We start from the raw sequence: 21,675 nt of genomic DNA, 5'->3' as shown, positions 1-21,675 counted from the left end.
GCGATTTGCTTAAATTATTTTCGCGCGTTGGAATAATGATTCGCGGAAACGTTCGCTCAAGTTTAAGAAGGATTTTAATTAATTTGAAATCAATAATTAAATAAAAAATAATATTTTCAATTCAATTCGAACAATTTCTCAAAATTTTTTAACGACAAGATAGATCGCCCCGAGTATGTTTTTTCCGGAATACATGTCCGGATCTCGACTTCCCGTGCGTTCGGTAGGTCCCACAGTGGGACCCGCTTTTCATATAGATAAAGTTACGACACGAAAAAGGGCGATAAAGGTGAAGGGAACGTCGGGCTTTCCCAGGAGCGTCCTCCTACGTTTCGACGCCCCTACGTTTCCCACCGTCTTTCCCGCTCCTTCTAAAATAACTCCGGCGTTCGAGCGTTCCTAAATTTAAGCGAGTCGGACTTGCCGGAGATTCGATCGTCCTTTAAAACTGCCGATAATGCCTTTTCCTTTCTGCCCGCCAGACGGAGCCCCGTCAAGCGGAGTGGAACGGAGCGGAGCGAAGAGGAGCGATTGTGTGGAATATATAGGCACAGGCACGCAGGCCAGACAGATAGGCAAGCAGGCAGGCAGGCAGGCAGGCAGGCAGGCAGGCAGGCAGGTAAACGGACACGCCGGGTATAAGCCCCGGCAACATGGCCGTCGACTCACCGTTATGCGCCTCGGTGCCCCCTATACACAAAAGAGAAAGGGCCGCGCCGGTCGGTCCGCCCCCTCTGTCCCTCGGGCGCTTGAAATTCAATTCCGGCACTGCCGCACTGCGCGCGGTTGCCAGATCGTCCCTCGGTTCGCTCGCTCGCGCGCTCGCTTCTCTCCTTCTCTCGCTACCGTCCGTTATCGAACGTTCGATTTACACCGCGCGCGCGGCGCAAGGAAGATTTTCGTCGAGGCGATAGACGATATCACCGCGTAGCGGCGACGACTTCGCGGGGAAAATAGCGGCGTGACGCAAAGTCGAGAGGAAAATCATCCAAATAGCCCCCGATGCGTAACCGATGTAACATTAACGTAACGCAATACCGGATAAAATAAAAATACAGCGTAAAATATGAGGAGGGAAAAAAGAAAAGAAAAATTAATAACGGATTGAACTCGACGTGAACGCTATATATCTCGATCATTCGCGTTTCGATTTCCCTCGACTCTGCGTGTCACAACGACGCGTGTCGCGCGCACGAGCGCCGGTTATTATTTTGCCACATCGACGAAAAAAGCCGTCGAGTCGATAGGACACATCGTATGTGTATATATACGAAGTTATATATATATATATATATATATATATATATATATATATATATATACACACACAAGTTTTCGTTTTACCGCGATGGTTCTTTAAACTGCTCGCACGGAATCTGCTCGAGATCGTTTCTTAATCCGTAGAACGTATATCCGGTTGGATCTACGCGTGTACTCCGATTACGGGCGATTGTTATCGACGCTAGTGTTTTCCGACCACGTTCGAATCTTAAAAACGCCTGATGGAGTACAAAGCCGAATGCCGAATGCCAATGTCAGTTCTCGCTCGTCTATCGACGAGCGCCCGTTGCGCCCGCTCGCTGAAGCGAAAATTACTCTTCCCTTTAAAGTTTTTCATACGCATAAATACATAGATTAGCGCGAAGATACGCAGATGCGAAAGCTTCCGCGCGTACTTACCGGACGGAGAGGACGGATGAAAAACTTCCGGGAACGCTTCCTTTTTTCCTCTCCGCGAATGAAAAATTAACGAGTGTGCGTGTGTCGGCAAGCTGTGTCGTCAGCGGAGAGGGAATTGCATAAAAACTGAGCCGATCTCTCGCAATTCCGACGTTCCGGCGACACTGAAAACCCTTCGTTTCGCGCGAACGTAGACGCGAATACCGGGGATCGAAGTAGTACGTAGAAGCGCGAGCAAATAAATACGTAGAAGAAACGAGCAAATAAATACTTAGCGAGACGCAAGAAACCGAAAACAAATGAAAATCAATGGTGGAAGTTGGAAGCGCGATTTCTCGGAGACGAATACATCGGCATTTCACGGCACAATTACGCGATGAAATTAAATATGGACACTGCGGATATCGATCGTTATATGCGTTATGTACATGCGGAATATATTTATAGCGATTATATTTTCTAGGCGTACGAGCTCTGGAGGAGGGGTGAAATGAGGAAGGGGCGGGTAGTTTAGCAAATACATATATTTCTTTCAACGAAATTGATCCGGTTACAATTATGACCGGATTAAAAAAGAAATTCTCGTACAAGTATGCTTTATGAACTTTCCGTGACACGCGTTGGAGACTATTTTTAAACCGCGTCAATCTCTCTCTATGTACTCGTGCCTCCCTATTCCCGTCCGCTCGTTTCAATTCTTGCGGCAGAACAATGGCGAATTAAAGAGGCATTAATTTCTTAATCAAAATTAAGATATGTTAACGAATTCTCTTCCGCTTTACCGCGTTGCTCGCAACGCAAAGCGGATACGGGACTTCGTTAGCGACGCAGAGAGGCGGTGAAACGTCTTCCTAGAAAATTGTAAATTCAGCCTCGACAAAGATCATTGGTTACGTCTCACAGGCTGAATTTCCGTCCGAATTCCTTATCGTTCACTCATTTCGCGCGAAAAAATTCCCGGTGAGCGCGCAGTGTCCCCAAATTGGGAACATATGACGTCTTAAAGACGTCATACGTCCCGATTTAGGACACGCGCTGTCCGATATCGTGGCTGAAAATCTCGAGGGTGCTCATAAGTCTCTCTACGGGGTGAGAGAGGGGGGGGGAGAATATACTTGACGTCGCGGTGACCGATTCCGAAAACGGAAAATTCTGCCGCCGCGATTATTCGAGAGCGCGTCATCGGGCTCGATCAAGCTCGCTGCGGCCCAATGAGAGAAATTGACGGGGCATCCACACGGCTCGAGGGGTATCGCGTAACTGCTGCACGATTCGTGTGCCAAGTGCCAACATCGCGCCGAACGTGATGTTTCGCGCGGAACACGTGGGCCTCTCATTCTCATATCTCTCTCTCTCTCTCTCTCTCTCTCTCTCTCTCTCTCTCTCTCTCTCTCTCTCTCTCTCTCTCTCTCTCTCTCTCTCTCTCTCTCTCTCTCTCTCATCATCCGTCTCCATCTCTCTTTCCCCGCTCGGCATACACCTCGTGACAATGTCGCGCCGCTCTGACGTGCGGACGCACGGTCGAAGGAAGGCAGAAGGCACAGCGAGCGAGCGAGCGTGCGAGGGACGAGGCGCTTTATCGCGCGAACCAATCCGAGCGCTGTGACCTTGAGCCGCTTCAGAGAGAATATAACTAAATATAGCTGTGTGAGCGAGCGCGCGCGCGCGCAGGCAGGCAGGCAGGCAGGCAGGCAGGCAGGTCGGTCCGTGTGTTCGAGCTTCCAACCTAGCTGTTCCCTCGCTCGCTCGCTCGCCGAGCCTCCTCCGCGACTTCGAGTCGGCGCGGCGATCGATATTCCGCTTATTTATTTACCGCGATAACTCGCCGCGGATTAAAGTCGATCTGCGGGTATATTCCCGCGCTCCACGGATGCGTCGGCACACGTACACCGAGCACCTTTCCCACTTTCACCGTTGGCAGAAATCGAATAATTTTTCGTTCGACGTGAATATTGCCGCAACGTTCGAAAACCTCTCCTGGATTTCGCACGGGGTTCCGATACTTACTCGCAACGATAATCGTATCGCAAAGAGCTCGATCGTACAAAATTTGCGCGCGACAATCGTCTGTATATATAATATTCGACGGTATTCTATAGCGATTTTTATTTTCACTTGTCTTCACGCTATAGGTCTACGATGCGAGTCGTAAAGTCGTGAATCGTAAGAATTGACCGCACGCACAGTCGATTATTCTCCTCAAATGCGATTGCGCGTGGTCCATTTCCTACGACTCACGACCCACGACTCTCGCATTGTAGACCCCGCATTACGGTACACGGTATGACCTATCTTTAAAACAAAATTATCAATTTCTCGGTGAGACTGTCATTAAGAAATTAGACCTTTTTTAGAAAAAAAATTGCCAGTTTACGCGTGAAAAAACTATTATTATTGAAAGACTGTCGTACAAAATAATTGTTATATGCTCAATCAAAAATAATTGTGCATCGCAACATAAATGGCGTCGATTTCCGCAAGAAGAACGTTTAACAAGTGTCGTTTAATTAAAATCCTACATACGTGAGATCGTTTGAGATACGTGAGAAATTATTCCTTACGATCGTATACTTGTGCACGTTCGACATATATCGCGGCCAGTAATACCGTCGCGAAGTGCGCGGTTCTTATCTGCGGTAATTCTCGGACGAAGGAAAACGCGCCGGCGAGTTATGGATTGCACGGTATCGCAGGCTAAGCGGCGGCGGCGGCGGCGATGACGGAGTCGGAGAGCGAAGCGGTTCGCCTTGGTCGAGCCGCGAAACACGGCTCGACGCGAGAGCGAGCGACGGAATGGAGCGGCTAGCTCTCGACTTCTATACGCCACGGAAGGCTCGGAAACGCCGCGCGCGTTAAATATCTCCCGAATACAATGTGACGTTGCCGCCACGTCTGTCGGCGCAATGCCGCGATTATATTAATGCGATATTATATAAATTGCATCAATAATGAACGCGCGGTAATAATATAATGTTATTACCATATCGGTCATCAATGTTATTTACCCTATCGCGATATTATCATAATCGTTAATATCGCGCTTGCTTGCATGTTTACGTATCGTTTATTATAATTGTACATTTCGAGAGGCAAATCCCGGGGCGAACGGGTGTACGGAAACTATTCAACGCTCTCTTCCAAATATAGAAGATATAAATTGAAAGGAGGGCGATTGATTTTGATTTTCAATAGTCGAGAAAAATTGACGGGTTTATCAATGGATCGAGAGTCGAGATTTATTGATTAACGTCCATTGAGTTTCGACGCTATTGATATAGATAATGCTTTGTTCTTTAATGTATATTTAAATTTTAAATTTAACGCGCGCGCAAGACGAAATTTCTTATTTCTTACACGAGGATCACTTCGCGGGTCGTCGACGAGTTATTTTCTAATCTCGATGTTCGCAACGCGTCGTGCCGAAAGTAAATCATACTTTTGCACCACGATTACCAATTATCATTTCTTCCGAGTTAACAAACTTTCCACGATCCGACAATCTAATTTTTCTTTGAAACGTTATTGCAACGCGAAACTTTGAGAGGGAATCTACATCAATGGAAGTGAGAGTACTTCATTAATTTTTTTTCCTTGACGTTATTATTACTATCATAAACGTTAATTCCCGTATAACGCAGATTATCTTATCGCGTAGATAAAAAAAAAAGCCGCGTACATCGTACGACGTGAGACGCGCGCGACGAATGGCCGGCCGGTACGTCCGCGCGCGCATCCTTTCCGCGATTTAAGGTCTCCCGCGATAAGATTGTCATTCATGCATCGTGAATCAGGGACTTTATTTTTAGACCGGCGTCTGAATGAAAGTGGAGTAACCCGTCGTAGTACGACAAGAATAGAAGGAGAATAAGAGAGGAGAACGCGGAGGGGGAGCGAGGGAGCGAGGGGAGAACGGAGCGGTCCGCAGGGGGGCAAGGGTGGCAGACGCTTCTGCCGGGATCCGCGAGTAAATCGTGGTAGATCTTCCGCACACGTGACTCTCGTCGCCCCCTTTTTCCCCCCTCGTCTGGCCGCCGCCGTTGCCGCGCGCCCCCCCGCATGGCGCGCCCCTTCCGTCGCCGCCTCGTCTTTCGTTCCGTCGAAACGTGGACACGCGAAGCACGCAGCCAGACGTACGCACGTGCGCGCTCGGACACGTTCGGTTTCGTTGGTAAACGAAACCGAACGACGGGGGGGGAGGGGGAGTTCACGGGCGGCAGCGGCGGCGGCGATACATGAAATGAAATGATCGACGAGTGACGTATGACGACGACGGCGACGGCGACGGTGGCGGTATAACGGCGGTGCGAGTGACGCGCGTGGGAGCCGAAAGCGAGCGCTAATATATGCGTACATCGTGCGCGTATGTGTACGTGCGCGCCGATATGTCCGCGGCTCTGTAATGTTTAAACGGATAGACATTACGTAATGCGGCGCGGTACGACGATATACACAGTGTCCTAGAAAAGGTACGCTCAAGGTGGCGCGTTGCCGCGACGAACGAGTATATTAGCGTTTACCCACGGTTCGTTCACCCATCAGGATCGCCGCTTCTTCGATCACGGACACCCGGAGGGTGCCCGAGGGTAGATCGCGAAATGATTGTTAGAGCGCTTAACAAGACAGTCGCCTGATGAATGACGGAGTCGACAGTTAGAAGATGTTCCCTGAAAGAGCCCCAATCATAGGTCCTTAGGACTTGCAGTTAGACGCGCGGCGAAACGCCGTTTTAATTTATCTCGATTGATCATATATGCGATCTGGAGGGTCTTCGGACTGTCCTGTCTCACGTTATCGATAATTTTATTCGAAAAAAAAGCGACGAAGTTTATTTCGCTAATTGCAAGGCGCTTAAGCGCCTTTTATGTTTATATGTTTCATCCTTGCCTTGCGGCTTTGGGGATGGATTTCTGTACGATACAATGTTAAGCACTTTTTACACGAAACGTGGCTTCCCACGTGTCTTTGGAGTACTTATAATTTTAACGACTGGCGTAAAAGTATAGGCTGCCTCCCCGAGATGGATAATATATGAATAATGTAGAGAAAAGAAAAACCTGGCGACAGTACGAAGTACAGTAATAAGGACGCGCGTATTCAGTACTTTTCTGCCTTCCGTATGCGAGAAAACTTGGCGTCATTGCGTTAACGTTGACAGGTAAGAGTTCTTCAATCTAAACCTACCGCGATTTTGGTACAGGAAATAATTATGCTTAATTCTTTTTAAAAGCCTAATCGTCTTTCTTTTTTTCTTCTACGTAATTTATAACGAAGATATAGGTACTGAAGAGTAAATGAGATACAGAGACGATAAGTGAAACAGGACTCTTTATGACGTACAATCGTTTAGAGAGAAGAACGCTACTTATGGTCAAGGGCTTGATTCTTGAAATCATTCGCGAGAGAAGCATATGCGCAAATGTTGTTCTTACAGAAAAGTTGCAAAGTCGATTGGCTGTCGCATAACTTTTAACCAATCAACTTGCAACGTTTCTGTAAGAGCAGAATTTTTGCATACGTTTCTCTCGCGAATGAAATCAGGACTGGATCTTGGTAGCTTAATAATAATAATAATATTGCGTGAGTTTTACATAGTTTTTCCAAACTTAGTAAACGCGCCGATTTTCTGTCTTTAGAAGACAGCTCCTAATTGGGACAGTAAATCCACATATTTAAATTAATAATCGATTTAAATTTTGATAAAAACGTAAGCGGTAAGACTTATGTCGATTTCTATCAATGCAGATTAACTTTAATCTCGGTCTAACTTTTTCTACCTCTATAAGAATTGGAAAAGGATAAAAAGAGAAAGTCAAACCGAGACGTTTAAAATTAATCTACATTGGTGGAAATGGACATTGTAGGCAGTAACCGAATCGATCACAGTCAAGAATTGTCGAAAACACAACGTTACCGTTTTAAATCTCTCCGGTTGCGATTCGCGACTCGTTCACCGTTTAGGTCCCATACCGCTTACGTTTTTCTGCGTGAGAAGCACAAAACGAGACCATCCGGCGCGAATAGGCCACGCGTGGCTATACGACCCCTGCCCCGATCTCTCAGCCCCCCGCGATGAAAATCGCCGCGACGACGCGACATGCGGCGCGTAACTTTTCGGTCACCCCGTACAGCGGCGGAAGAAACACGTCCCCGGCGAAACATTACGCGCGCACACGTACATACATACATACATACGCGCGGTGCAGTGACACGGACGACGCGCGAGCGCGCGATTCAATAAGTGGCAGGCAGGGATCATTGACACCGGCGGCGTTGGCGCCCGCGCGGGGAAGGGGGGGGCCGCGAAGGTTGTACTACGATGTTTACGGTTTAATTCGAGATATACTCGAAATGTCACGTGTGCACTGTGCACGCGCGGCGCGTCGCGCACACACCGCACCGTGCACCGCCGGGAAATGCCGGGAAAGGCGGACGAGGTGGCAAGGGGTCGGGGTCGGGCACGGGCGGGGCGGCCGAGGGGGGGGGGGGGTCGAGGGGGATCGAGGGGTGCGAAGATCGACGATGCCGTGTCGCGGTCGCACGCGGAGAGTGACTCGTCGCTGTTACGCGCGCGGCGTTTGCCCCCTCGCCCTCTTCCCTTTTCCCCCCGCTCTCGTCCTACCCTCCCTTTCGTCGTCTCTCTCGTCGACGACGTGGCACGCGGATCTATCGGTCGCGGGTTCCATCAACTGGGTCAGCAGTACTGCGCGCTCGCCCACTCGCTCCCCTTGGTCCCGAGACCCGAGATCGCGGCAGAGTTGCGACTTGCGACTCGCGACGATTGCAAGTGTGCGAGGCGCGGCAAAGCGGGCGAAGTTGACGAGACTGAGATCTTCAGGCTGCGGTCGTCGGCGCGAGCTAGATCGGAAGATCAAGTCCGTTGGATCGACGCGCGATCCCGATATCTGATGTGGATACCGAGGCCCGCATTCTTACGGCGATTAAATTCAATTTTCATTGATTCTCGCTCGATTGGTCGATTGTAAACATATATTTCTGGTACTTTAATTCTTAATAGACTTAATTACAAATAGGTTGATCTTCGCGTAACTATTATCCCACGTGTGTACCTTCGAGCTGAATTCCCAAAACAAATATAGGTCGAACGTGTCTTCATATATACGCTTCGCGTTTCGATTATTCCCCCATTGACTCGAGGATAGAACCGTGACGTCACTAATCGCTCCTGGAAACGAGCCGAGTTCGTTTCAGTCAGACACCGTAGGTTTTACGGCTGCCCGCAAAATCGGAATTGAGGATCAATTTCATTTGCGAGCTGTTAGAAGCTAAGTAAAGGGATTCAAAATTAATTCGGACGCGAGGTACTTTTAAAATCAATAAATTAATTTAAAAGGTAATGTATATTTAATATAGAGCTCATGTCTATATATACATTTAACAGCTCTCGCAGAAAGTTATTTTAAAAAATGTATAAAAGCCGTTTATTATTATTGGATAATTATTAGATGGCCACAATGAGTATTTCAAGATCAACTATCGTATTCATTGGATATCGATCCACTTATAGGATATTTAAATTCGCCGAGAAATTCGCAGGCTTGAGGATCCTTGAATTCTTCGTCGCCGCAGACCAGAGTCTTCGTATAGTCAGTGGATACTTAGAGTTGCTATTCTTATACTATCCGAAGCACATTCTGTAGAAAATTTTTACTATCGAGAAGCTTCGTTCTGTAAGAAAACGCGTTCCTCCTATGCTCGTTTCTATCAATGTAGATTAATCTTGGTCTCGGTTTAACTTGCTTTTTATCTTTTTCTAGTTCTAAGAATGAAAAAAGAGATAAAAGATAAGTCGAAGCGAGATTAAAGTTAATCTACACGTTGATGGAAAGGAACGTTACACGCGTAGAGTCGAGACCGAGAGGACGGGCGACGTTTATTTTGACGTTCGGTCGTCATTCGGGAGAGGAGGCGAAGAAAGAACCGCCGTGCCCGGCGGCGGTTTAAAAATGATGCGAACGCGACACGCTCTCACGCGACGTGCGTGCGTATTCTACGCGCGAGAGTTCGCATCGTCACGATGTGTGTCGCAAGTCACGCAACTCGGCTCCTATGCGCGTTACAACCGCGAAGTTTTATGGGTTCTTACGGCAATAAGTACACGCCTCCCCTGCCCGACGATCCAATCGTACAATAAATGAGGGAAATTCGAGGATTAAAAAAATCTCAAGATCGCGCGATTTCAGATCGTTTAGTTTTAAATTGGTCGACCGTTCGCCTCATTTCTACTGGAAGTTGAGAATTGCAGAAAACGTGCTTTAAATCGAAATCAAATCTACGATAACGAGAAAATGCGCGAGAGACCTGCGTCATTGATGTAATGCATCCTCAATGATTTTTTTCAGCGTTTTTTAAAACACTTCTCTTCGCTGTTTAAAATAAAATTCTTTATAAAAGTTATGCTCTGTGATATTTATTTAAAAAAAAACTCTAATAATATAATAATGCCTGTTTATAACGTGTCAGCTTTAATTAAACGGTTTCAGAAAAGTAAATTGGGTTTTTCGGGAGCACCGTATCTCCATGCTGCGTCCTACCGCAAAGATAGCGATAATCAATTCTAAACATTTGTGAGTAACGCAAGATAGGGCGGCGTTCACGATCTTTCTTTTTTTTATTGCGGATAAGGGTCTTTTTGCTTTTTACCCTTTATTATATGCGTGTTTACGCGTGTTATATTCATGCATATTACAAATATGGAATTTTTTGTTCGACGAGTGCCCCGCGCTGCACCTCAACGAGTCGCAAACGACCGAACGGCACGAACACGTCGGATCGACGACGGAAAAAGCGAAGAAGAAAAAAACCATGGAGATTCGCTTGTCCCGGTCGTCGAGATTCGCGTTGTTCGCGACGCGAGGATGCACGTCCCATGTTGGAGCCTTGCGTGTCAGCCTGGAACGCCTGGCATCAGAGGAAAAACACATTAGCTGGCGTGTTTCCAGAACGATCCGCGAGAGGTCGGCTCCTCACGGGCCGCCGTCTCCACACACCACACACACGAACACGCACACGCACACACACACACACACACATACGCGCGCGCGCGCGCTGCATTCCGAGAACGCGGCCAGGTCGCGCCGTCGCCGTCGCCGCTGCCGACGGGTTTGATGACGTAAGAGAATAAAAGCAGCGCAAAAGACTCGCTGGTTCATTAGCGCGAGCCGCACGCCGCACGGCCGTCCCCCGGATCGCGCGAGAGCCCACGAGAGCCGCGCGGCGCGGCGCGGCGGCCGCAATCTTTGTCCTTTGACTCCGGGCGAATGTTTGCGCCCGGAATCGCCGTCGTCGCCGCCGTCGCCGCGCTGAATTATTCACCGGGCTCGTTCGGCGCGTTTCCCCGGAACGCGCGCACACGCCGCGTCTCCGCGTATAACTCCGACTCCTCGAATTTTACGATCGCGTCAACCGCCCCGCGCGGATTTTCGAGATCCGGGAGGGCCGGATATAGGCGTCCGCGAGTGGACGTTCTAGAATTATAAATAAAGCAAACGGACTGACCTGAGGGGAATCTTGTTTTTTTCCAAATGTCCGAGAGTTCGTCCTCTTTGCACGGAGCGAGCGCCGTTCGATATATACGCTCGATTTCCGTTGAGCGGATAAATACGTAATTTAGGAGAGTCATTACCGGGAGCTGTCGCGAGGGCCGTTGCCCTTAATTTCACCCTAAATTAGCCGTTTAGAAACAGATTAAAATTCGCGGCTTTGTTTTAAAGTCTAGCGCGTTTTAAGTCGCGAAAAAAAAAACTTTGCACGTCTCGCGTAGCACGTTCCCGGGTGTTCGTTAAGTTTTTGCAACGTGACGCGAGATTATATTGCAGCTGCACCTGGCCTCTACCTGCGCGCAGGTGCTTAGGAAAGCCTCGCGACGACGGCGTTTCTCCCGCGTGTGGACCTTTTTACTTTACGGAATTCACTCGCAAAGAACATTCGCACCTGGCAAGTGCGTCCTATTTACAAAAGCTCTGTTTTCCCGCTCGGCTACGTACACGTACACGAACGAAAACAGATTTGTCTCGCCGCGCCGGCTCGTTTCGCCCCGTCCACTCCCTCGCTCGCCTTCTATTCATTTCACGGGGAATTATTATGGATCTGGACGTTCTTAAAGACGGTGTATATACATCGAGCGATGTATATCGCGCGAAGAAACTTGAACATTCTCGCGAGGTGATTTTTTTCATCGCGATTTGTTTTATACGGAAAGAAAGCGACTCTCTCGCGGCCTCGCGATTTTCATTACCGTGCTCGGGAGACGATAATTTAATTCGCTTCTGGATTCTTTTGAATCTTAGGGAAGTTTAGGGAATATCTCGCGATAAAAAGACCGAGCGACAATCTACATATATCATCGAGGATAATAAGCTCCGCGAGGAATTTAAATAACAGAACAACGGGAGCTTCGTAAATTACGTTCCGCTTGAATCCTCGATCTGAGAGAGGTAGAGCTGAGAGCTCCCACCGATCTGTTTAGAATGCTTTACGAATCGAAACGAGGATTCTTTATCGTTAAAAAAAAAAAAAAATCAAAGATTAGAACGCGTAAAATAAATTGTCTCCGAATTCGCGATTCTGCGACGAGGATCGTCAGGTAAACTTCGAAGCGAAGCATGGGATTTTCAGGAACGCCGAGGTTCTCGCGATACGTGCTCGGCCGTCCAAGGACTCGGACGTCCGCGACCGAAAACACGGCCGGCGGGTTTGCGCGAGGAACGCGAGACGAGCGCGAGTGCCTGTAGTGCCTACGTAAGCGATATGTGTGGACGACGGGCTTTATTATACGCCCGCCTGCATTTCCGTCTCCCTTCCCCGTCTCTCCGACGGAGGGCGGAGGAGGCTGCGGTGCGGGAACGGCCGGAGCCGGGGCAGGAGGAGGGGGGGTGAAAAACACCTGTTACGGACTTCCGTAAACACGAGGTGTTCTGTTTATTTTCGTACTACGTCGCCCGTTTCGTACCACGTTAGAATCGTTCATTGTCACGTCACGCGGATCGTCCCGCTCGGCCTTGCCGACCGTCGCGGCGTGCGCGACGGACCAGATGGCGCCACCTCCCGACTCGACGGTCGCGCGTTCGATATTTTCAATGAAAGAAAATGTTGATATATATTATAAAATTATCGTTTATGTTAATTAACGCTAAATTTTTTTTGTTACATGCCATTGTACAAAAAATTTTGTGTAAAGAATTTGAAAATAAAGAGAAAAATATTTAATTGAAATAAACTTGAAGTCTCTGCATGGGCTTTTTTTCGTTTGGACAGTTGTATATTTCAAGAAAATTTTTGCTGTTAAATATGCGATTTGTGCAAAGTTAATTTTAAAATCGGTCAGGCGTGGTTTTTCCTATCGGAAATACAGGATGCGTCATGACGGATCGTTAGAGATCCTTGTGCTCTTTCCTCTCTCTTTCAAGGAGACTTATTTGAGCTCGGATAATATATCGTAGTCACCTCGTGCGGCTTCGGCTGCCCTCGGCGGCGTCAGATTGTACGCTTGACTTTTGGATAAAGATTAAAAAACCGGCGTGGAATAATAGGAATACCGATGAGCGTATGCGCATAATCTAACCGTCGAGGTTCGTTTTGATTAAAATTTCAACGCGTAACCAGAGTAAGTTTCATAAAAAGGCCGAAGAATCCTTTGAAAGATATCAGAAACGAATTCGCGTAAATCTCGGAAATTTATATCTCCAGTTTTCGCGTTACGTGCAATTTTTGTTAAACGCGACGACGGCTATATACCTACTGCATCGGCTCCAAACCTAAGGAGAAATCTATATCCTAGAAAGAATTCCATTCGTTTTCACGCAGCGGAGTTTCTCTATCGCGAACGATTTTCTCGATCCGGGACTCGTGTATCCGTCTTGACGCAAGTTCCAAGAACTGCTTGCATTGCATTTCCTCATAATTTCCCTCCTCCCCTCTCCTCCCACTGACGTTCGGCTGTCGCTTCTGACGTCACGACGCGATACGACTGACGTAAGCGTAAAAAAACTGCTGAAAATTCGCCACCATTTATGAGACGCGCGTATCGCGCGCAGCACCCTGCGCTGCCCTGCGCGTCCCGTAGGGTGACGAACGGACCAATGCGTCGCGTGACGCATGACGTCATCACGCGTCTGTGCGGCGGTCGAGCGTCGAGCGCGCAGGCGACCGAGGACCGAGCGGCGCCGCCGAACTCGGCCGAGTCGAGCCGAGCCCGGCCGAGCGGAGCCGAATCCGGCCGAACGGGACAAGCGTAACGTGTAACGTGTAACGTCTGATAAGACACCGTGTATACGCGATAGTGCGCGCGATCCGCGATCCGCCGACCGCCACTGACAGCTCGCCGTGTACGGTGTACGTACGACGCGTCGCGGACGTGTGATTCGCGGTGATACGGAGACAAATACGATATGCCCTCTAGGAGCGGGAGGCTCTGACTCCCAAGGGCTTCGGACGAGGAATCACGAGGAATCTGATCGAGAGAAGAGGGCTGCGCGCTCGCGAGACGGTGGCGTGCGTGCGTGCGTCGGTGCTCGCGTTGCCGTCAGTTTCGCGCGCGCGACGCGCACGCACACATACGTGCGGCGAGTACGGGATCCTTGTACCCTTGGACGGACACGGGGCACCGCCCGGCCAGTGCTTGGGACAAAGGACGGGCACGTTCGTCGATACCGACCTCCCGACGCGTTCCCTTCTGTCCCTTTTACGCTCCGCCTCGCGTATACTCCGCGCGTACACCGTCGTGGTCGTGCTTCGCGCACGGTCCTCGCCCTCGCTCCTTCCAGCGGCTCTCGAGATATCGTCCCGTCTCGCTCCCACTGAAGAAAACTCGGCATCCAGCCCGGGCCCAGCGAGTTTCGCATCTTTTCTCGGAGCGCTCGTAAAATAAATACGCGCGTCGCGGCGTCGCCTCGCGCGCGTGTCCGCGCACTCCGCACGACGGGCGCCTTTCCTCTTTCTCTTGTTTTCTTCCTCTCGCTCACCTTTCCCGCCTGCCTCTACATCCCTTCCCCCCCACCTCTTCCTTCTCGAGTTCGAGCGCACTCCCTCGCTCGCGTCGGGACTGTCGGGTAGGTATTAGGCACTACTCGGCGCTAGGCACTCCGTTCTGCGTCTCTCCACGGTGACGGCGACGGTGCGGGGCATCGTCGTGTATCAGCGAGCGCCCTCTCGCTCCTTCCAGCAGCCAGCGGCAGTCGGCACGTCGTTTCCCGTCGACTCCGCCGTCGACTCCGTCGTCTCGGGGGGACAGAATATGGAGGCGATAGCGAAGCACGACTTCACGGCGACCGCCGAGGACGAGCTCAGCTTCCGCAGGAGCCAGGTCCTCAAGGTGAGCGAGTATACGAGGGGACGGCGACCCGGGGCCCCGAGCCCCGACCCGTCCCCGTCACCTGGTTCGTCACTCGATGGCCTGGCGAGGCGCGATCGCGCCGCGCCGCGTCCCGTCCCGTCCTGTCGCGTCGCGTCGCGTCGCGGCGGTCACGAGACCTCCGGCCGATCCCGAAACTTGTATCGTCACGCCTCCGTCCGCGGTCCCAGAGACCGAGCGAGGGGATGCCATCGTACACGCATACGCGCGGGACGAAACGGCACTCGCTGCGCCCGGAAAGCCGCCGTGTGCCTGACACAAACGTTCTATGAATGTCTGTTGCTCGAGGCAGTAACGATTGTTATTGTCTGGAGCAATAACGACGGTGATTGCCGTAAGGATTGAAGAAACGCCGTTGCCGGGCTTGTCCCTCTCACAGCTGCGTTTTCCGGCGCGCTGTTCTCCTCTTTAAAGAATTCACGTTTCAATGTGTGTATGTGTGTACACATATATTTATTTGAGTTTTGAAGATAAATGAAAAAAAGAAATTGTAGCAAATAGATCGAGATCGTGAATTTGATAATTTTATACATTCGTTGAAAGCTACTTTTTATTTTGCTTTTTATATAAACGCAAACAAATTCTTGATTCAGGAAAAATTATTTTATATTAATTTTTTTTATTTTTAAACTGTTCTTATAAAGTGTTTTTAAGAATTTTAACGATCGTTAAAATTTAAACAGACAGGAAAACAACGAAGAAGAATCTCTGAATCTTTTCCCTTGCAAAATCCGTTCTTAAATTGCAAGTGATGTGTATTTTGATTTATCGAGCACTGCAAATATAATTTTTTTGGTGTTCGATAACAACGTTACGATAGATCCAATTAAAAATTGTAACGTCTTTGAATATTTAGATATTTAGGTCGTTGAAAGTTGAAATCATTCGAGATCTTAATTTTTTTAAAGAGAAGACGGTCATTAATAATTTATAGGTAATCGTCGATAATTTAGGGGCAGTTATCAATTATTTTTATAATAAAAAATCATAATATAACAATCTCGTAAGATTAATTCTACAATATACTTATAAAAGAGATATGGTTAACTTTCTTTCCTTTTCATTAGCGTCGTAAAGTTACACAGTTTCTACTTTCTACGTCTATCCTGAAATGTCAGTGTAAAGATATTAATGTAGCGATACGCGTATTCTTATAAAAATCGAAATTAAATATTATTTCTTACACGTAAACATCCTTTTGCAGATTCTAAACATGGAAGACGACATGAATTGGTATAGGGCTGAATTGGATTCTAGAGAAGGGCTTATACCGAGTAATTATATCGAGATGAAGAGCCACGAGTACGTATTATAAATATTACGTTATATTGTGATGTATTTAGATATTGGAGAACAAAATTTAACCGCTTTTGTTTAACAGAGTATATAAATCTCTCTTTTTTTTAAATAGAATTGTACACAATCTTGTACGAAAATTATTTTCTGTGTTTGTTACAGCTGGTATTACGGCAGGATAACTAGAGCGGACGCCGAAAGATTATTGATGAACAAACACGAAGGTGCCTTTCTGATTAGAATCAGTGAAAGCTCTCCTGGTGATTTCTCCTTATCTGTAAAGTGAGTATTTATATTAGATAAATAACGCGCGACCGCGCGCGTAGCGATTAAAATTTTTCAACGGACAAACATATTCGGCGGCAGGTAGAAATATCAATTGGATAGGTTATCCTGTCCTACGTTGAGGGACTTTGCCAACTAGAAGCGATCATTGTTTGATACTGTTATTAATTATTAAAGAAATATGAAATAAAATGATCAATTTATATGTACAGGTGCTCCGACGGTGTGCAACACTTCAAAGTATTAAGAGACGCACAGGGAAAGTTCTTTCTGTGGGTTGTCAAATTCAACAGTCTCAACGAACTAGTGGAGTACCATCGTACAGCATCCGTTTCTCGCTCGCAAGATGTTAAACTGCGCGACATGGTTCCCGAAGAGGTAAAGACTGGAAACACGCAAATTTATCTTCTAAAGTAGAATGTCTCGGTCGTAGGAAATATTTGAACGTATTAATAAAAGTATATATATTTTTCTTTTCTACCTATATTTATCTATGTACCAATTTTGATTATCTTTGATTAATATATTACAACGTAGTAAAACCAATTTGTCATTTTCAGTGTTTGGTGCAAGCGCTCTATGATTTCGCTCCGCAAGAGCCTGGCGAGTTGGAGTTCCGACGAGGGGATGTAATTACTGTCACGGACCGTACCGATCAGCATTGGTGGCACGGAGAAATCGGCAATAGACGGGGTCTGTTTCCGTCTACCTATGTCACGCCATACCACTCCTAGGTGAGAAATCTGTGCTCGTTGCGCAATTATTTCTATCTATTTCTACCTATTTGTAAATTTCAATATAAATTTCATCTTATTGGCTAATAACGTCCTTACAATTATGTAAAAAATTATGCATGCCAAATGAGATATAAAGGAAAAAAAGATTGCTCGAGAATATTGAGCGCGATTTCAAAAGAGAACGCGTCATTGTTATGCGGTAAGAAATAACATTTTAATTTTCTTGCTTTTTCCTATTATTAATATATCTTTGCATTCATGTATATCACTCTCATTTAGACTTATTGATGTATAATTTTTCAGGCCTCATATGGCCGAGCGCACAGAGGCCGTTATTGGGAACAGTGGCCGCCTTATCCCACCTCTATCACCTACAGGATCCGAGTTGCCGCGGATTTGATAAACAATATTTTACAAACCTCACCTATCGAATGGGCCACCAAGGTATACTGGTGGTCTCGCCGAAAAGTCTTCTAAGTAAACACGGCTAAAAATGAATCAAACGTACATCCCAACACCAAAATCCTTGAGTAACGAAGAAGAATAAAACGTCGCGTTTTTATTCTAAACGAAGGAAAAGAGAAAGAATCGTCGTCGATATCGACATCGAAACATCCAAGCACGAAGATACAATGACATCTAGAATTTAAGGACGATTTGACTATTTAAAGATGTTCGACGATATCCGAGGATCCGAAGATCTCTAATGCTGTCCGGGGATCCAAAAATGCTTTTACGAATGTCTAGGGATGTAAAGATGCCTAAAAGATGCCTAAGGATCCAAGGATTCAAGCATTTATAGAATTCTAACAATTTACACAATGATCCTTTATCTAAGAGTTATCTAAGTATCTATGGATATCCCCAAGGATCCAAGGGTTTCTCGCGCAGTCCGCACCCACAGTGGGATCGCGTTCGAGGGTGACCGAATATGTATATTTTTGTTTTCCCCCCCCTTTTTTGTAAACCTTTTTGAGGACTCTACCTTTTCTTTATTGCGTAAAGCACAGAACTTCGTAGCATTATTGTGTAATTATTATTAATTATTATCTTTTATGGTTATTATTATTGACTATTAATGTTATGTTACAATTTTATTGATAACAATATATTATATTAATTATGGCCGCGTGTGCTTTGTTTACTTGTGCCCAACGATAACGATTATTCCTTTGCAACAAGTGCTAGCTGAGTGCTAGCCGAGTGCTGCCGCTTATATAGCACGTTATTTACTTATTGTGACAAATGTAGAACGAGTGATTGTGTTTGGTCGGTCCGCTTGTTCATTAAACGCTATAGCGAATATGCCATCTGGGAAACTTCCTGCTCGTGCGCTTTTAGCTTTATCAGTCGACCGCGATAAACTCTGAAAGCGGAAACTCGCGTTTCAAGATCGATGTCGTTCCGTCGGCTTTAATAACGACTCTCGTCGTTCGCTCCCCTTTACAAGTAGGATCAAAACGCTAAGATTAAACGTTTAGAGTTGAATAAGGTGAAGAATAGAGATTACGTAGTAGAATTTGAATTCGGGAAGACTTTTTCAAGAGTTATTCTTTAAGTTATCCGAGTTTAAGCACGTCTCAGAGCGCAATATCATATCTCTTCGATTACAAAAATGTATAATTATTTAATTGCATCGATAGACTGCTAAAGAGAATCTACGCTTCTGATTCAATTCGCGCAAATTGAATCTTATTAATAAGCAAGAAAAACCAGACAAGAGAGACGATAAGTCATTCGAAAACGTCTACGAATAAATGCAACTAGACTCGAAAAAAAAAAAAAAAAAAAAACGTACTATTAATGAAATGTATCACTCGACTGTCATTTATATATTAATTGAATGAATTAACTAAATTAAAATCGTTTCGAGGAGAAAATCCTGCTACCGATATACTTTTACGTCAAAATATACCGTATAGCACGATACTTTTGGACCAAGCAATGTATAATATTAATAATAACTCGAAATAAATATCCAAGCCAGATGATCGCGAGCGATCCCCGCGAGCCGCGATCTTTTTTGTACGATCGTTGTTTCTGTAATAAACTTAAGCTATATCCTAATGTCGATCATAAATGTGAGCTGACAAACCACGCAAACGAAATATACATTTTACGCATGTAATTGCCATACAAGTGCATTAAAATACAAAAAACTATTGGGAAGGGAAGAACGCATTCGGAACACGTGTTTGCGTGTGAAAACTGTAATTACTCATTGCTACTAACTCGTACGATGTACGGATGTTCAAAACACTCGGTGCGAAAGATGGTTTCTTACATAGCGTAATAAATGTACAACCTGCAGTTATTATTAAAACGATGATATATAACGCAGGTACGAGAGACGATGCACCATTATATAAAATGCTGCTATAATAAATGACGAATTTCGAGCTGCAGTGTTCTTTTTTACATACTAATGAGTAAATTCAATAAATAACATTTCTCTTTTAAATCTGCGAGAGACCTTTACGACTTATTTTCGACACTTTTCCTTTCCCTCCTCAACAAACTAGCCTGTAGGATATGTATCTTCCCGCGGTCTCCGACGGTCTGATTATCTTAACGACTTGTCCACGTTTCAAACCGAAATATCGCGCCACCGGATCGCCAGCTTGTATCCGCATCAGTTGGTTCTCCTTCAGTTTATATCTCGTCAATAGTTCCTCCTTCTCGTCCGGAGTTAGGACAATGTGCTCAGGTACCAATTCATGTTCAGTAATGTTTATCAGCAATTCGGATTCCAGAAACTGTTCCAGTATGTACTTCGGCGCCATGTCTGTCAGCGACTGCTTAGCCGACGGTGTCATGCCTTGCTGGACTACAATGATTGCTCTGCAACGTTAGATAATGGCGCCTTATAATCTCTTACAAATGTTAAGGACAAGTAAAACCAGGTAAATAAATTATTTGGCATTTTTAAAAAGTCAGAGATATAAAAATTATGTGATATTAACAGCAATGTACCTATGCTGGATCCTAATATGCCTTTCTTTAAACAAATATTGTTCAAATATGAATTACAAAAATAAAATATAATACAAAAATATAAAATATCACGATGAATGGTACGTGGCACCGTACAAGAGCAGCCAACTCGTAGTTGGCGAATCTTGGGCTCAATCTTGACTCTCGTCTCGTACCTCAGTTTTATACGAGGTCAATTAGAAAGATAAGAAGTGTGAATGAATTGCAACTTATATTTTGGAACCCGTATTTCGATCAAAGTATTGTAATGTGGAAAGCAACCTGTGAATCTTCTCCTCCTGCATACGCTGGCAATACGTCTTGATGGTTTTGATGCCAATTTTCGGTTCGTCGGGGAAGAAAACGAACAGCTGATCCGTAGGATCGTCGTTGTGCGCCACGAGAACGATAAGATCGCTCCTGGCCGGTCTTTTCTCGCTGGGCTTATCACCGAACTGTTCCTTAAACAGCTCCAGCGTCTGATCCAGCTCGTCCTGGGTGACGAGGTAACCTCTGTCGTGGCACAATTGCATCACGGTTTTCCTGATGCGCCACAATTTATACGTCTCGTCCTCGTCGTCCGCCATTCTTTGTAAATCTAGAAAACCAATTTTTTTTCTGTACTGATCAACGAAGCTCGAGAAGTTAATTGTTCAATTTTCAAAATAGTGCGAATCAAACCTACCACGAGGGACGCCGCAGTCCGCGCCAAATCGAATTCGAAAACCGATTTACCGAAACCGAATACAAACTACAAACCAATACGTACACAATAGTCATCGACCACGCCACGTGACTATTATTTCAGGCGCCCGGAAGTGGCGAACTAAAGCGAGGGAACGAAAGACCGGAAGTCGGCATTGAAAAACTCGAACAAAAAGAAAACTAACTTATTTTTTCTTTTTTTTTATTCTAAATAATTATATCTATTTTCCCACTTTAATGTAAATTGACTTTCTTACTTTTTATCTTTTTTCAATGTCCATTTCTACCAAAATAGATTATAACTTTAAATTCTGCGCAGTTTAACTTTTATTTTTTTCCTATCAATTTCTATCAACTTTAAATTCGGTTTAATTCACTTTTTATCTTTTTTCTATTCTTGGAATTAGAAAAAAATGAGAAGTAAAAATAAACCGAGATTAAATATAGTTAATTGTCTTGATAGAAATGGGCATTATTATTTCGTCGCGTCGCAATTGATCGCGCGGGCATCGCGGCTACTCACGGCGGCCGGTGCTCGGAATTTTTTTCGGAGACCGACCAATCAGAGGAGCCTTCATCGAACTGGCCAATCGACGACTCGGCCATTCTCCCAGACTTTTGCGACTCTTG

General features: G+C 46.1%; 2 protein-coding genes and 1 long non-coding RNA gene across 4 annotated transcripts; 1 reads left to right on the top strand and 2 right to left on the bottom strand.

Annotated features, from left to right (window-relative positions):
- Positions 1 to 1,309: 1,309 nt before the first annotated feature.
- LOC143893321 (uncharacterized) lies at positions 1,310 to 14,801 on the bottom strand. The gene is made up of 3 exons (XR_013255768.1): positions 14,661 to 14,801; positions 2,796 to 10,599; positions 1,310 to 1,853 (listed from the first exon to the last, which is right to left on the bottom strand). It is a non-coding gene; the product is annotated as an uncharacterized LOC143893321 (long non-coding RNA).
- Positions 13,980 to 18,492, top strand: Drk (growth factor receptor-bound protein 2 drk). Of its 2 annotated transcripts, none has more exons than XM_077398568.1 (6): positions 13,980 to 15,010; positions 16,254 to 16,351; positions 16,508 to 16,627; positions 16,843 to 17,008; positions 17,191 to 17,364; positions 17,647 to 18,492. In XM_077398568.1, the coding sequence occupies exons 1-5, from the start codon at positions 14,933 to 14,935 to the stop codon at positions 17,362 to 17,364; spliced, it is 636 nt and encodes a 211-aa protein (XP_077254694.1). In that variant the 5' UTR covers positions 13,980 to 14,932; the 3' UTR covers positions 17,647 to 18,492. The 2 variants fall into 2 exon arrangements, with proteins under 2 accessions (XP_077254694.1, XP_077254693.1); XM_077398567.1 differs by having other exon boundaries at positions 13,983 to 15,010; positions 17,671 to 18,492.
- A 422-nt stretch (positions 18,493 to 18,914) lies between these two features.
- Positions 18,915 to 21,171, bottom strand: Rpb5 (DNA-directed RNA polymerases I, II, and III subunit Rpb5). Its single transcript, XM_077398569.1, has 3 exons — positions 21,026 to 21,171; positions 20,623 to 20,938; positions 18,915 to 20,208 (listed from the first exon to the last, which is right to left on the bottom strand). Exons 2-3 carry the CDS (start codon positions 20,925 to 20,927, stop codon positions 19,878 to 19,880), a joined length of 636 nt encoding a protein of 211 aa, XP_077254695.1. The 5' UTR covers positions 20,928 to 20,938; positions 21,026 to 21,171; the 3' UTR covers positions 18,915 to 19,877.
- Positions 21,172 to 21,675: the final 504 nt, after the last annotated feature.

This window comes from Temnothorax americanus, unplaced genomic scaffold (assembly GCF_048541705.1).
Source record: "Temnothorax americanus isolate GAGA-0224 unplaced genomic scaffold, ASM4854170v1 Scaffold12, whole genome shotgun sequence".
Lineage (NCBI taxonomy): Eukaryota > Metazoa > Arthropoda > Insecta > Hymenoptera > Formicidae > Temnothorax > Temnothorax americanus.
The sequence above is the reverse complement of the archived record's forward strand: the minus strand, read 5'-3'. Positions and strand labels throughout refer to the sequence as shown.

What these genes read in the sequence shown, in the direction of transcription:
- Drk (XM_077398568.1), top strand. Translation starts at nt 14,933, where the DNA reads ATGGAGGCGATAGCGAAGCACGACTTCACGGCGACCGCCGAGGACGAG. An exon ending in ATCGAGATGAAGAGCCACGA is followed by an intron (nt 16,352 to 16,507) that starts GTACGTATTATA and finishes TGTTTGTTACAG; the next exon opens with CTGGTATTACGGCAGGATAA. An exon ending in GATTTCTCCTTATCTGTAAA is followed by an intron (nt 16,628 to 16,842) that starts GTGAGTATTTAT and finishes TTATATGTACAG; the next exon opens with GTGCTCCGACGGTGTGCAAC.
- Rpb5 (XM_077398569.1), bottom strand. Translation starts at nt 20,927, where the DNA reads ATGGCGGACGACGAGGACGAGACGTATAAATTGTGGCGCATCAGGAAA. An exon ending in CAGGAGGAGAAGATTCACAG is followed by an intron (nt 20,209 to 20,622) that starts GTTGCTTTCCAC and finishes CTAACGTTGCAG; the next exon opens with AGCAATCATTGTAGTCCAGC.